This window comes from Mixophyes fleayi, chromosome 7, assembly GCF_038048845.1.
Source record: "Mixophyes fleayi isolate aMixFle1 chromosome 7, aMixFle1.hap1, whole genome shotgun sequence".
NCBI classification, from domain to species: domain Eukaryota; kingdom Metazoa; phylum Chordata; class Amphibia; order Anura; family Limnodynastidae; genus Mixophyes; species Mixophyes fleayi.
The window spans coordinates 119956213-119971084 of NC_134408.1; the positions used below are offsets into that span (position 1 = coordinate 119956213).

Sequence of the window (14872 nt, forward strand, 5' to 3'; positions counted from 1 at the left end):
GGGTATTCACAATGTTTTGATAGTACTTGGAGAATGGAGATAGGCCTGTAGTTGTTTAGACCAAAGGGGTTTCTAGATTAAACAATGGGATAACGTGCTGTCATCCACAGTTAGGGGAGGGTCTCTTGAGAAAGGGACAAGTTACATAGATGCGTTCTAGGTATGGCCAAGGCATGATTGCCAATCTTTAGGAAGTATGGGTAAAATGTATCAGTGTTTACTATTCCTCTGATGTCCACGCAGGTTTATAATAATAAAGCCCCTAGATGGACATGCAGAGCACAGCGAGCTACCACACTATACTGCCCATGGGTGTCAAACTACAAGGGTCAGTATGTTATAACAAAGCATGCAGCTAGTTGTGGTTAAAGAAAAGTCGGGAGCCACAATTCCTCTAAGCTAGTTCTATCTAGTCTAGTGTTTAAAAAAAATCCAAGGGCTAGATTTACTAAACTGCAGGTTTGAAAAACTGAAGATGTTGCCTATAGCAACCAATCAGATTCTAGCCGTCGTTTATTTAGTGCACTCTACAAAATGACAGCTAGAATCTGATTGGTTGCTATAGGCAACATCTCCACTTTTTCAAACCTGCCGTTTAGTAAATATACCCCCATGTCCTTTCATTACTGCTGTGTTGCAGTGATTTAGATGGTGAACTAGCAAATTAGATCATCTTTCATAAACATTGAGAGCCACAGCTATGTCACCAATAAAAGAAAGCTAATTCCACTCTTTTATGAGCACAGTGACTAGAAGCTTACACAGCTTTCTGTTCAACATCTTTGTTAAACATGAGTGTCTTTAAATCAGTTTGGCAGGAAAGGGGTTAATGATACTGCATTCCACCTGGGAAGAAAGGCAGATGCCTCAGGTCTGTAACTTGAGTCAGTGCTTGAAGTCTGTAGCTGCAGTTCTGCATCTTCACTTTTTCTTCCAGGAAGAAAAAAAAAAGGCATTATTGGATGAGAGGCTGAGCTACGTTATTCAGAGAGCCAATCAAATGGCATTTTACATACTTCAGGGATAGAAGCTGACCCAGCTTTCTGCCTTGGAAGACACAGTTAGTTGGTGTGGTTTTTTTTGTTTCTGCAGAGTAGTGCCACGTGTATAGTAACGGGAGTGAAAAGATCAAGGGTTTGGGCTACTTTTGTTTCCTGGCAGAGAGAGAGACACAAGGTAACAATGCCTTCCTGTCCTAAGTTTATATTCTTTCTGCAGGCTTTTAGCCTCCTCACTGTGCACATTCAGTGTGAAAATGCAGAAAGTGGAGAAGAAAAAGTGAAAATAGAAGTGCTACACCTCCCAAGTGTTTGCACACAGAAGAGCAAAAGAGGGGATTTGGTAAATGCACATTATGATGGGTACTTAGCCAAGGATCTCTCCAAATTTTTTTGCAGGTAAGTGGCAAACAGCAACAAAAATGGTAAAATGTTCAAACATTCATGTTTTAACAGTACAGATTCATTTGTTCCTTTGATTAAATTAAATTTAAGATAATGAATGCAGTCTTTTGTGTTTCTTACTATTGTCATTTACTTATAAAGTGGTGTTTACGAGCAGGTATTTAAAAATTGGTAGAGATGATAGAGAGTACGGCTCGTTAGAGTTTAAAATCTGAAATGTATTGGCTCATAATAATATCAGTTATGCAGTAAAAAGGACTTTAAGGGCTAGATTTACTAAGCTGCGGGTTTGAAAAAGTGGGGATGTTGCCTATAGCAACCAATCAGATTCTAGCTGTCATTTTGTAGAAGGCACTAAATAAATGAAAGCTAGAATCTGATTGGTTGCTATAGGCAACATCCCCACTTTTTCAAACCCGCAGCTTAGTAAATCTAGCCCTAAGACTGCTTCCTATTTATAAATAAAATTCATACACACCAATGCAATTATAATGCAGATTTCACGATCAGATATTGCAAGCGTGTGTACGCTGCCACGATCTTGTTTTATCATATCAAAACACATTGCATCTGTTGATTTGGTTTTATAAAAATCACAATCAACAATGGAACAATGTATTTTTAGCAGATGGTTATGAGATGAAGATCACAGATCTGAAGGTAAATTGTGCAGGCGTATGCCATACTTGCCAACTCTGGCAAGTTGACCTCCAGGCGATCCTAGGGGAGGTGGGCATGTGGGGACGGGGCTCAAGTGAATTATTTGGCTCCACCCACAGATGAAAGAGAGAAAATGTTTAGTCAGAGTAACATTGAGTGGGGAATGCTGTTCCCCTCAACAGAGCGATTCCCCTGTCAAAAGCTGCATGCAGCTCTTTGACAGCAGAACCAGTGGACATAATGACTTTGTTCTTACTATATATGGTTTTGCAATATTTTTTAATGTATCATTTTTTCATTAGTTTAATTTAATGGGGTTGCGATCAAAACATGAAAAAATTAGTAAAAGTATGTACATGTTTCAGGTTTATTTAATGTGTTAATTTGAGGACATGAAATGCCCCATAGATCTAAATTTTGTATTTTCATTAGTTTTCCAAATTGTATGAACTTTGCTACGTGACATTAGGACTATCCTAATTTCAAGCTGTGTTCAACTTGATAATAATTGTAATGCAGACTTACAAGTGCAATAACTTGCAAACTCTTTACATGTCCCCCGTCAAAAATAATTCAAGGAACACTATACATTCATTTGGGTATAAGGACCCTACATGTTCGATAAATAACACATTTCTTTGTCTCCTCCATTAGGTTATTGTGTCATTCAATAATGTATTGTATTTCCCCTCAAATATTCCCCTATTCCCCTTTTATTCATCCCTCTCTCCCTATGTTTGCATCCTTTTAATACCTGATTGTTAGAATGTTTTACACATTATTCAAAAAACATTATTGAGTTATATAAATAATACATTTAATTTTTTAAAATGTATTTTATTATTTCATCAATCTTAGCCGAGATTGATGACCATATTCGAAAAAATCTTGTAAATCAGGTGTCCTCAATGGCTACCAACAGGTAATTTTTTTCAGGGTTTCTGTCTTACAAACAAGTGGGATAATTGCTGACTCAGGTAAATAGATTAACTCGCCTGTACATGATTAAAGAACAAGAACATGAACTGTTGGTAGCTCTTTAGGACTAAGTTTGGGCACCTCTGCTGTAAATCCTCGTACAGAGAAGGTGTCTTCATTAAATGGGCCAGTGATTTCTAATGCTTAGCATCTCAGGAAATAAGCATTTCTGGAACATCACGTATGTAAATATATACACAACATATGCTTCCATACAATTAACTGTTATGGTGATCTAAGATGAAGAAAGGAGTTCAGGTACAGAACCATCAGGTTTCTTCGGAGGTTATGCACTATCCAATAGTCCAAACTTTTGAGGAACAGTATATAAAAAGGTAATGAAAACCCCCTACTCCCTAATGTTACATAAATTAGTGCCTGTAATTAAAACAATAACTTATCATAAAACATATAGAAGAGGTTAATCCACTGAGGATGAAAACACACGCATTTTATGGTCCAGAGTAAGACCTTAATGTAGACCAAGAAAACTGAATCATTACGTGAATCTGAATTTTTGGAGTATACAATATATAATACTTTTTAGTATGGTTATTCTTTCCTAATCCTTATTTGCAGTCACATAGGCTATGTTATTATTTCTCTGCCCTCTCTCTACTGATCTTTGTTATCCTGCATGCAGTCGTTCTGAAAGCGATGGCCATCCCAAGTGGTTTGTTGTTGGAGTTGGACAAGTGATCAAGGGGCTTGATATAGCCTTGATGGACATGTGCCCCGGAGAGAAAAGGAAAGTGATCATTCCTCCCTCATTAGCCTATGGAGATAAAGGCTATGGTAAATCTAATCATCTATTTACCTTATTTAAAACAGAAAGTATTTTTTTGTTGTTTCTGATGCAGCAAACCATATGAGAAAATAGCAGAACTGTTGTTTGTATGATGTTGTTTTTATTTGTATTATTATTGTTTTATTATGAAAATATGTACATCCACCGTTCCCTAAATAATCACTGACAGGAAATGTGCATGGAAGACAGCAACCACGTGTAGCTGTATCAATGTTCTGAACTGCACCAGTCCTCTGAACATTGAGTCCTCTAATTCTGTATATACAGTAGGGATCAGCAGTGATTATAAAACATTACTGTGGCGTAGAGGTTAGCACTTCTGCCTTACAGCACTGGGGTCATAAGTTCAATTCCCGACTATGGCCTTATCTGTGAGGAGTTTGTATGTTCTCCCCGTGTTTGCGTGGGTTTCCTCCGGTGCTCCGGTTTCCTACCACACTCCAAAAAAGCATACTGGTAGGTTAATTGGCTGCTAACAAAAATTGACCCTAGTCTGTCTGTCTCTCTCATTCTGTGTGTGTGTGCTAGCGAATTTAGACTTTAAGCTCCAATGGGGCAGGGACTGATGTGAGTGAGTTCTCTGTACAGCGCTGTGGAATTAGTGGCGCTATATAAATAAATGGTGATGATGATAAAAGTGCCAGTAGAGGGACTGTTACTTAACTGCTTCACATAGGGTAATTATGAGCGTGGGTTATCATGTAATATTGACAATGTACATTTTGTAGAGCTTTCTAAGCAAGATAGAGGTAATGCCACAGCTGGGAGATGTGTTTCAAAACTTACTGTTTAGTAAAACCAAGAAAGCATTTTACTATGTTACATGATAGTTTGTCCACTGGAGGCACTGCCCTATGGGAAAACGTAATTTTACTTTGACAAGCAGTGGCATCACCCACTCATGTTGATAAATTACATCTTTTCAGAGTACATTGGGGCGCTATGATGCATTCTTAGGGTAAGCACAATGGGCTAATGCCGAGTTGATCGCTCTAAAAGATGTACATTAAAAACATGTTTATATTTTTTTATGCGAATTGGATGCATCTCAAGGTCAAAAGTATCCAGCTCAGAAACAGTAGCACTTGTGGCAGGAGTACGTCAGTTATTACAAGTATGTATGTGTACACACCATGATACTGTAAAGGTACTGTGGAAATGTGGCTTGACAATGTTACTAGTCAGTGCCATAGTTCCATTATCCTATTTTTGCACAATCTAATAACAAAATTAAGTGTCGTATACAAAAGGGAGAATAGTGTCTTGACAATGTTATTAATAAATATGAAAGTCACAGTTTCAATATAAAATGCAATTAAATATAAGCAAAAAGTGAAATAAATTAATTTTATAATATTAATGTGTATATGTGCATGCATCCACCTGTAATTGTGTTGCAGTTAAGTGGTCACGCTGTTAGTGTAATCTGCCTCTGCTTGCGTGTCCTTGCCCGCCCTTGTTTCAAAAGTCAGTGATAGACTGAAAACCTAATATGCAAGCATTTTTGGTGCAATACAGAAATTCATCATCATCATCATCATCTATTTATTTATATAGAGCCACTAATTCCGCAGCACTGTACAGAGAACTCATTCACATTAGTCCCTGCCCCATTGGAGCTTACAATCTAAATCCTCTAACATACACACAAAGACTGAGAGAGACTAAGGGCAATTTTAATAGCAGCCAATTAACCTATCAGTATGTTTTTGGAGTGTGGGAGGAAACCGGAGCACCCGGAGGAAACCCACGCAAACACGGGGAGAACATACAAACTCCACACAGATAAGGCCATGGTCAGGAATTGAACTCATGACCCCAGTGCTGTGAGGCAGAAGTACTAACCACTAAGCCATCGTGCTGCCCGTAAATTCATATCGTACACAAAAAAAAGTACAGCCAACTCTAAATGACCCCCATTACGATCATGGAAAAATAATTAATGTAATGTAATTATGTATTTTCTCTTCAAGGGCTTGATTTGTAAAACTATGAAATTAAATTCACTTACAGTGATAAATACTTCATGTGTCCTAGACAACCTCCAAATATTCTCTATATTAGTACTGTACATCACCCATGTTACTTTAGCATGTGTATTTTGTGTATCAGTTCATGGCATGCTTGAAAATATGCCTGTTCTTCCTCTACAGTATTCACCTTTATCCTACTCTCAAAAGTAGCACTGCATGCTGGGAGAGCTGGCTGGCTAACCTTGTAAAAGGAAATGCATGTAAATGTGTAAGTGTCTCTCCATGTTTGTTTACTATGTTATGTAGGGCGTCTGCAGTCCTGCTGCTCTAACACTGTGTGTGTTACTCTCTCCGGCTTCTAAACGTTGCCTCTCTCATGGTCTACAGTCTGAAACTGCTCTACTTACTGCTAAGACACAGCATGAAAACAACTGACATATGTGTTTAGGCAATTCTGGCTCTCTGTCTAACATGACAGTAAAACATATTTTTAGCCTTTGATATTTGCAACTCTTAATGGCAGGTGTGTCAAACAACACCCACATATCTTCTGCTGCTCCATATGGTAACACAATGATTGTATGTATTGTTGTATATCACGCATGCAGATGGGAGGAAGCAGCAGTTAATGATGTAGTCATGTATTTGCATGTATTTTTTAATTTTCGTCTTTTAACCTCTGAGAAGTTAAGGTACCTTCTGGCAAACGTAGTGCAGGCAATGTGCAACAGGCGGTTCTACAGTTTCCAATAAGTACATCGCCGTAAGGGGGCATTACATTTAAATGTAAAGGGCTGTATGTACTAGCTCTATGGGCCTCTATGTACCACAAGTGCTGAGTTGTTTTGGAGTGGTGCCATAAGTAGTATTAAGTTATAAAATACAGAGCTCTGTGAGATGTGAAAGTGAATTTTGGGAAAAGGGGAATGGTAGGCAGCAGCTCAACATTAACAAACCACGCTCCTTCATTCTGCCCCTACTGCCTCTCTAGGCCACACCCCCAACAGATGCCCCTCCACCCAGAGTCAAATATGGAGGACAGAGTGGAAGTGCACCTTTCTTTCCTTCAACCTGATATACTTCAAAGTCCACATGTGATGTGCTCCAAAAAGGCTGCACATTACCCATAATTTCAAGAATGGAAAAACAAGATGGAAACGAATTGGACACACCCACATCCCGAAATGCCCTTACTTGCGCTAACATTTTACCACATGCCACTCAGACCTTCTGCTGCAAAAGAGATCAAACATGCCCTCATACCCACATTTACTATAAAACGCACCCACATGCACCGAGACCCCCACAAGCCCTCAGATCCCACGTCTACTCCAAAACTCCCCCACATAACACCCAGACTTCCCCACATTCCCCTAGCATGTTACTCTGGCCTCCCCACATGCCCCTCATTCTTCCAAAAATGCTCTTCAAAGCAACCCCCAAATGCCCAAGTGACCTCCCCGTACATGCCCATGTGACCTCTCAGCACATGCCCATCAGACCTTCCCACACATGCCTTGTCACACCTTTTCTACTTACTTTTACAGCTGGAGTTGCCAGAGGAAGGAGAGAGAGCATATTGCACTCCCCCTTCCTCTTCTGCATGCAGTGGGATTGCATGCAGCGTGATTTCCCTGCATTGTGCAGAGAAGGTCATGTGACGTGGAATTTGGCTGTTCCTTTTCAGTCTTAGGGGCCTTTTTATCAAGCTCTGAACCATGTGGAAACAGCGTTTTCCACATGGTTTAATCATTTTTAAGTAAAGTGACCATTTAACAAAAGTCAGAGATTTTACCTGCATTAAGCAAATTACCACACAGTCCAGCAGTCCCCATAATACTCAATGAGGACTGCAGGGTTGTCCAAACTTATCAATTTATAGCTTAGCTTTTCGTAGCTTGACCCCGATGGCTAACACTATCTGAAGATGGAGCAAGCCATTCAATCCTATGGGAAGAGCATAGCAGGAAGGGGATCTTCAGGATCCCTCACCGATAGCCTTCCTGCTCTCCCCTGCGCATGACCTCTGCTCATGCGCGACCCTAGGTCACGCATACTCAGTAAGGACTCCAGGTTAGAACACAAAGTTGTTTGTAGTAAAAAGTCATTGCTGGGACAGCCTCCTATTGGATGTGCTGTCCGACATGACTTTAATAGTAAATTGTCCCGTTAATTAATTCATCTGTCATCAATGCAATGACAGATGATAGTTAATAGGACAAAGGTGCGATTAATAGTAAATAGGCCCCTTATTCTTTGATTAACAACAAAGCAGAAAATAAGATTAAGAGCAGCTGGCTGGGAGCCCGCCTGTGGCCCACCACTGGTTTAGAGAGCCAGTGGTTCAACAGTTCTGTGCTATTAAATTAAGTAATTCTAGTGGGCAAACTGTTACTCCAGCTGCTTTGAAATTCCTTGAGAATAATTAATTAATTTATTCAATCAATATCTTTTTACAGCAGGTTTGTAATCAATAAATATATATATATATATATATATATATATATATATATATATATATATATATATATATATATATATAATTATTTTGTTTTGTAAGCACCTTTTTTTTCCCACACAAATTTTGTGTGGGAAAACCTTCAAAGCATCTAATTGTGGTTATGCCTTTGCAATAAATTAATTTTAATAAAAACATTTCAATTTTCCTTCACAAGACAAAATTCCACCCAATGCCACCCTGATCTTTGAAATTGAGCTATACGGAGTGAGTAAAGGGCCACGCAGCATTGAAGCATTTCAACAAATAGATTTGGACAATGATAGACAACTCTCCAGAGAAGAGGTAATTCAATATTTATTATTATTTATATGTAAAATAACATATTCAAAAATGTTTTATGCTAATATTATGATTCTTTATATATAGAGAGAGACAATATAGTCTACAGTGCTTTACAGTCAGATCATTTTATTTAGAAACATAAGTCTGCCTCAGTTGAGCTTACAATCTAATTTGCCGATCACAGGCATGAAAAAAACACCTCAGGAGAGGTGATTATTCAGAGAAAGCTCTGAATAATCAGTGTTATATTTTCATTTCACTTTGCATGAAATACTTACCTTCCACAAGCTATTTATAAAACAGTGAAAAGCCTTTTAGTGAAAAGTTAGAAAAAGTCAGCTTTCCTAGGCATTAACTGGTCTATTTATTAAAGGGCAAAAAGCAGTAAGTATTTTCTTCCTGGCAGTAAGATTTACTGGGTCTCGAAGGCTATAACTACAGTCCATTTAACAAAAATTTATAGACATTTTTCACTGGTTAATATATTTAAATGATTTTTTTTACATATCTTAATATTTTTTCTTACAAAGATTTATTTATTTTTAAACTAAGTGGAACTGAAAGCCCAAAGTTCCACTTTGCTAGCCATGACAAGTACTCCCATATCTCCTGAGACTGGCCAAGCCAAGAGAAATGTTAACCCTTACCACTCAGGGCCAGTATCACTCAGCTGCTTCAGTGAGATGTTGATGATAGATTTTGGCAATAAAATATCAGTCTTATAGCCGTATTTTAGTAAATAGACCCATAAGTACCTTTCTACTGAAAGATCCCCTCTCTGTGAAGTCAACATTTTACAGGATGTAACAAAATTGCTCTATTGAAAGTAATGTTTTTTTCTAAGGATAATCTCTAAGCTTGTCTAAGGATATTTACTTAACAGAATTTCCACCCTAACCAGAATTTATATATGTTATGTCAGGGTAGGTGGTACAGAGTATGAGTGATTGGTGTGTCAGTAGTACTCACTTACTGGTACTGAATTTGCAATAAACCTCCACAACTAATCTACCACTTGGTTTTGTTGTCCCCGTTGCACTAGACAAATAAAAGCTAGTTGTTAATTGGGGTAAGTGCAAATTTTGCACCTACATGAAACATTTGTACATGAGCCCTGTTGTCAGACTTTCTGTGTCAGTGTGTCAATGCCAGTGTTAATGTGTCATTTAAATGCCAACAGAGTTTATTACCTAACACTATATTCAGGTGCAAATTTTGCACTAAAGTAACCATAACAACCAATCAGACACTTGCTTACATTGTCTGACTTCCTCTATTGCTGAATAGTTGCTGTGGTTCAGTGGAAATGTTGCACCTAAATGCAATGTTAGTAATGTTTTTCAGTTTGTGTCAATCTCAGTATGTCAGTGTGAATTTCCATGTCCGTCTCTCTGTGTCAGTGTTACCGAGTTAGTAAAACATCTGTTCGTATTAGTGTCAGTGTCATCGTCGAGGTCGGTCTGTCTGTGTCAACGATGCCAATGATAATGTTAAGGTCCATCTTCATGGTTTATTGTCAGTGTCTCAGTTTTAACATCAAAATCAGCCAGTGGTGCCGTTGTCAGTTTGCCTGTGTCAGCAGCAGTTTCAATATAAATGTCAGTCTGTGTTAATGTGTTAATAAAAATTTCAGTGCCGGTCTGTTTATGACAATCTTAGTGTGGCAGTGTGAATATTAATGTAAGCCTCTCTCTGTCACTATGACGGTGTCTGTTTTGGTCTGTCAGTGTCAAATCAAGGTCACCGCTCCTGTGTTAACGTCAGTGTGAATGTCATTATTAGTATTAATGTATGTGTTACTGTATGTTTCAGTGTGTGTGTAAATGTGTACGTTTTTGCTTTTCAAATTAAAGCAGTATGTTATATCCTTCTCTGTCACATTAGTCAGTCCATTATTCTTTATGACAAGTCACCTTGGCCTGCAGTTTCTCATATCCATATGTTTAATAGCATAGGGTGCATTATCCCCTATGTACATAATAATTTATACTGTAAAGAGATTTGACATCACCAGATATCTGGGACCTGTACAATATATGGCCTACATATTCATGGAACTATCCTTAGTACAGTGTACATTTACCTTTATACCACTGACAAGCACACTGCTATAACGAGCAAAGGTGTTGCTATTTCTATTTGTACATGAAAATGCAGAAACCTCAGTTGCACACATTTGCAAATGTTAATTAATGATTCTCAGTACATGGACCCTCTTCCAAACTGATGAGTGTCAAAAGCAGCTTATTTGTGATGATACCGGTGTGTCCAATCATCTGAAGCTGGAGCAGTAGTAGCAAATGACAACAACTGTATTCCTGTTCGCTCCCTCCTCTGGCCTCTTTGTGAGATTTCTTTGAGAACAGACTTCCATTTAGAAGCAGCTAAATAGTACTGCACATTAATCATCATTGCCACGCAGTGTCGGACTGGCCTGCCGGGGGACCGGACTATTCACCGGGGGCCCTGTGCCTGATAGCCCCGCCCTCTTCATTGGTGGGGCGGAGTTATCCGGCTGAGTATTTTGTCGGCAGCAGCCACTAAACATACATTGGATATTTCTGTGCCATTTTCATTACAGCATCAATCTCAGCGAGTTTGCCAGCTTGTCAGGTGAGCACTGTCGGCAGTCTGTCCCCTCTTGCAGTTGGCCACACATCATTGTAGTGGGCCCCTACCACTGCCCTCCCCCGGTGGGCCCTTTATGTCCCAGTCCGACACTGTTGCCACGTATCTTTACACCAACTGCCCAGTACCTCAAATGATACTTAAGCAGACTTCCACTTTAAAGTAAGGCGATTTAAAGAAAATGACTCACAATATGTAGACATTGATATGGTATAAGATCTGCAGCGGTTGGTCGGTGGTGTGATAACATGACATACCGCATGACCCTGCTATGCTCTACAAACATCATTTTAGGTGTTTCCAACTCACTAGATTAGGGGTGCAACCTGTGAGAGCCTCACTAGATTAGGGGTGCAACCTGTCAGAGCCTATGCAATGAATCAGCTATGACATGAGGTATGAAATCATATTAATTCATACTTCTAAGACACCTGGATCTCACTCTATTCAATTAAGCATAAAATGCAACATCTCTTACTGTTTAAAATCATTAAACAGCTGCAATAAGAAAACAAAGGAGGAAAGTAAAATAATCTGCTTTTTCAAGAACCACAATATTTTATTAAAATTACTTAGAAACATTTTTTTGTATGGTGTCATTAAAAACCTAAAGCCTTTAATATTTAGGACACCATGGAGTACATAATGCTGTTTTCTGTCCAAAGTAAATGGTATGTTTGTTTTTGATATTGTATGTCATATACAGTTTTTCATGGTCCATTCACGTTTAGTTTGACGCACCGATCTGGTTACGTTTCTGTTTCATTTCTTTCTTTACGCAGATGAGCCATTATTTAACAGAAGAGTTTAAGAGGGACGGGAAGCAGAGGGACCCCTCGATGCACGGCTTGATTTTAGCTGACATCTTTCAGAAAAATGACCACAACGACGACGGCTTCATATCCACGAATGAATACAACGTCTTTAGGCATGATGAATTATAGTAAATTATTTCCCTATTTGTTCACAGTGATGTTGTAATTGCCACAAATCTTTTCTTTATTCTAAATTTTAGTCTGATCAATACCCTTAATAGTGGCTTCTTCACACTATGATTTTGAAAAGGGTTTTAATGGACTACGGTAACGGTGTAATGATCTAATTTCTACCGCATTTAAAGTGCTCAGTGTACTATAGTTATGATAGAAATGAGGTCAGTGCCCCATGACCGCTGTGTATGTACAACGTATTTAAATGACCAAGAAAATTATTGTATCTGTTATAATGCAACATGGATTAAACATGCAATATGCATCAGTTAAGTAATTATACTGAGCAGTAAAAAAAAAAGTTATATGAACTAAATGTAAAAAATGAAAAATGATGCATAAAATGACATTCACTTTAGTAAATGAGATACTTAGGGTTAGATTTATAAAAGCTTCTAAAATGGAAGCAAAGAATGAGATTCTAGCTATCATTTTCTAGAATGTACTAGATAAATGAGAGCTGGAATCTGATTGGTTGCTATGGGCAACACCTCCACTTTTGCTTTTTAGGAGCTTTGATAAACCTACCCCCTAGTGTCATGTTCATCACTCATTCTTACAGGTGGTTTGACATCCACATGTGGTCTGTTTCCCTGCACTAAGTTCACTAGGAGGTGAGCGCTACTTAGACCCCTAAGAAGTAATCTATTGATCCCTATGAGGAATGCACTCTATGGGTCTGAGTCATTAAGTAGAGTAAGGCAAAATAGGAGTAAATTGGATCCTGGACAAACCATGTTACAATGCAAGGAGTGCAAATTAGTTTATTATTTTGCACATAAGATGAATACTGGCTGCTTTTTAATGCAGCACAGAAATATTTGGTGGGTTTACCTTGAAACTTGATTCCATTGTGTCTCATTTAGATTAGATTGGACGATCGGACAATCGATCGGTTTAAAAAGTTGGTGGAAAATTCTGTAGTGTGTACCCAGCTTTAGTACATGATCTTTCATTACAAAAACAAAATGTCACCTCTTAATTATTTTATGTCCTGCTGTGAAGGGGATAAATGAAACTTAATAAAATGAGTCTTAATAACATGTTTTTAATGTCTTGTTATTTTGAGTATTTTAACATAAGAAAGCTAAACTATTATAGAAATGATAATTGAAAATATCAGGGTAACACATTTTCTTGCATTTTTCAGCAGTTTTTCTGAGAAATTGTACATGCTCTCATGCTTACATAATTAGTTTTTAGTAATTGTAGATAATGTTATTGTTTTATTATGCGCTGTTACTGTCTAATATTGTACATCTTGCACAGTTGAAAAAATAATCCGTATAACCATTTGGCCACTAGGATTTTATCCAAAGAGGTGCATTAAATAATAAACAAATTGACTATACATTAATGAGCCATAGCCACTGAAATTTTTGTAATTGCTATAGCACATTTATATGTGCCTGCATGTGTATTTATCATACACAAAATCTATTCCATAAAAAAAAAAAAAAATTAAAGTGGACCTGTCACCTACACAGAGCTACATGTTACACAGATATCTGAACAGACAATATATATGTTACACATGTAGTTTCTTCAAAAATCACCTTTTTGTATTCACTGATCAAGTTAGCTAACTTCTGGGCAGATACAAATATTCATTAGTATTAACCAGAGTGTGAACAGTCCATATTACCATTATTAATTTTGTTTATTTGTAAAGTGCCACCAATTACGCAGGGCTGAACAGAGAGATTATTATTCATTTACATCAGTCAGACGCACACAAACACACTAGGGCTTATTTAATCTACAAGTATGTTTTTGGAGTGTGGGAGGAAACTGGAGCACCCAGAAAAAACCCAAACAAACACAGGGAGAACATACAAACTCCACACACATAAGGCCCTGTTTGGGAATTGAACTCATGACCCCAGTGCTGTGAGGGAGAAGTGCTAACCACTAAGCCACCGTGCTGCCCATATCCATATACTGACTGCAGCCCACTGCGCTACTGATCAAATTTTCTCTGCAGTCCTCAAACTGCAGGAAGTCTGAGTCAATTGGCTTAAGTTACACTATATATATATATATATATATATATATATATATATATATATATATATATCTACTATATAAATGCCTAGTGGCGTGTGTGAGGAAAAAAACAAAACAAGCTGCAGCGCCACCTGCTGGGCAGAGTTATACACTGACCTATATATTTCTTGAAGGAGAAGTGACAGTTGGGAGTGGTTGGTGGTTGCCGGGGGTGACAGTGGGGATTTTTTAACACCTTAAGTAGCTTGATTAAGGATGTGGCGATGAAGATGAAGGATGAGGTGATGGAGAAAAATGATGAGGTGGTGACATGTGGACAAAACCACGTTAAAAAGGGCGCTTGCGTCGGGAAGTAACGCTCTTCCCCTGAGGAGGCCTGGGCTAGGCCCAAATGCATGACAAGAACCTTTTTAACACCTTAAGTAGCTCTATTTGACTAGAATGCATGAGTATCATGCACGGGTTAACTTGTGTGTATATATATATATATATATATATACATATGCGCACACACACTGGGTCATACATTCATGTGATTTTAAATTGAGAGCTAACTTGCCAGGTACCTCAAAAGCCTCCAAGTGACAATGGAACACCAGCACTCCCCATCAGCTACTGATACC

General features: G+C 38.2%; 1 protein-coding gene across 1 annotated transcript; it reads left to right on the top strand.

The window, feature by feature from the left end:
* Positions 1-1014: 1014 nt before the first annotated feature.
* On the top strand, positions 1015-13287 carry FKBP7 (FKBP prolyl isomerase 7). The gene is made up of 4 exons (XM_075178650.1): positions 1015-1397; positions 3685-3836; positions 8498-8625; positions 12036-13287. Exons 1-4 carry the CDS (start codon positions 1183-1185, stop codon positions 12195-12197), a joined length of 657 nt encoding a protein of 218 aa, XP_075034751.1. The 5' UTR covers positions 1015-1182; the 3' UTR covers positions 12198-13287.
* The last annotated feature ends 1585 nt before the right edge of the window (positions 13288-14872 follow it).

Coding starts and splice junctions, on each gene's coding strand:
- FKBP7 (XM_075178650.1), top strand. CDS start 1,183: ATGCCTTCCTGTCCTAAGTTTATATTCTTTCTGCAGGCTTTTAGCCTC. Junction 3,837..8,497: donor CTATGGAGATAAAGGCTATG/GTAAATCTAATC, acceptor TTCCTTCACAAG/ACAAAATTCCACCCAATGCC. Junction 8,626..12,035: donor GACAACTCTCCAGAGAAGAG/GTAATTCAATAT, acceptor TTCTTTACGCAG/ATGAGCCATTATTTAACAGA.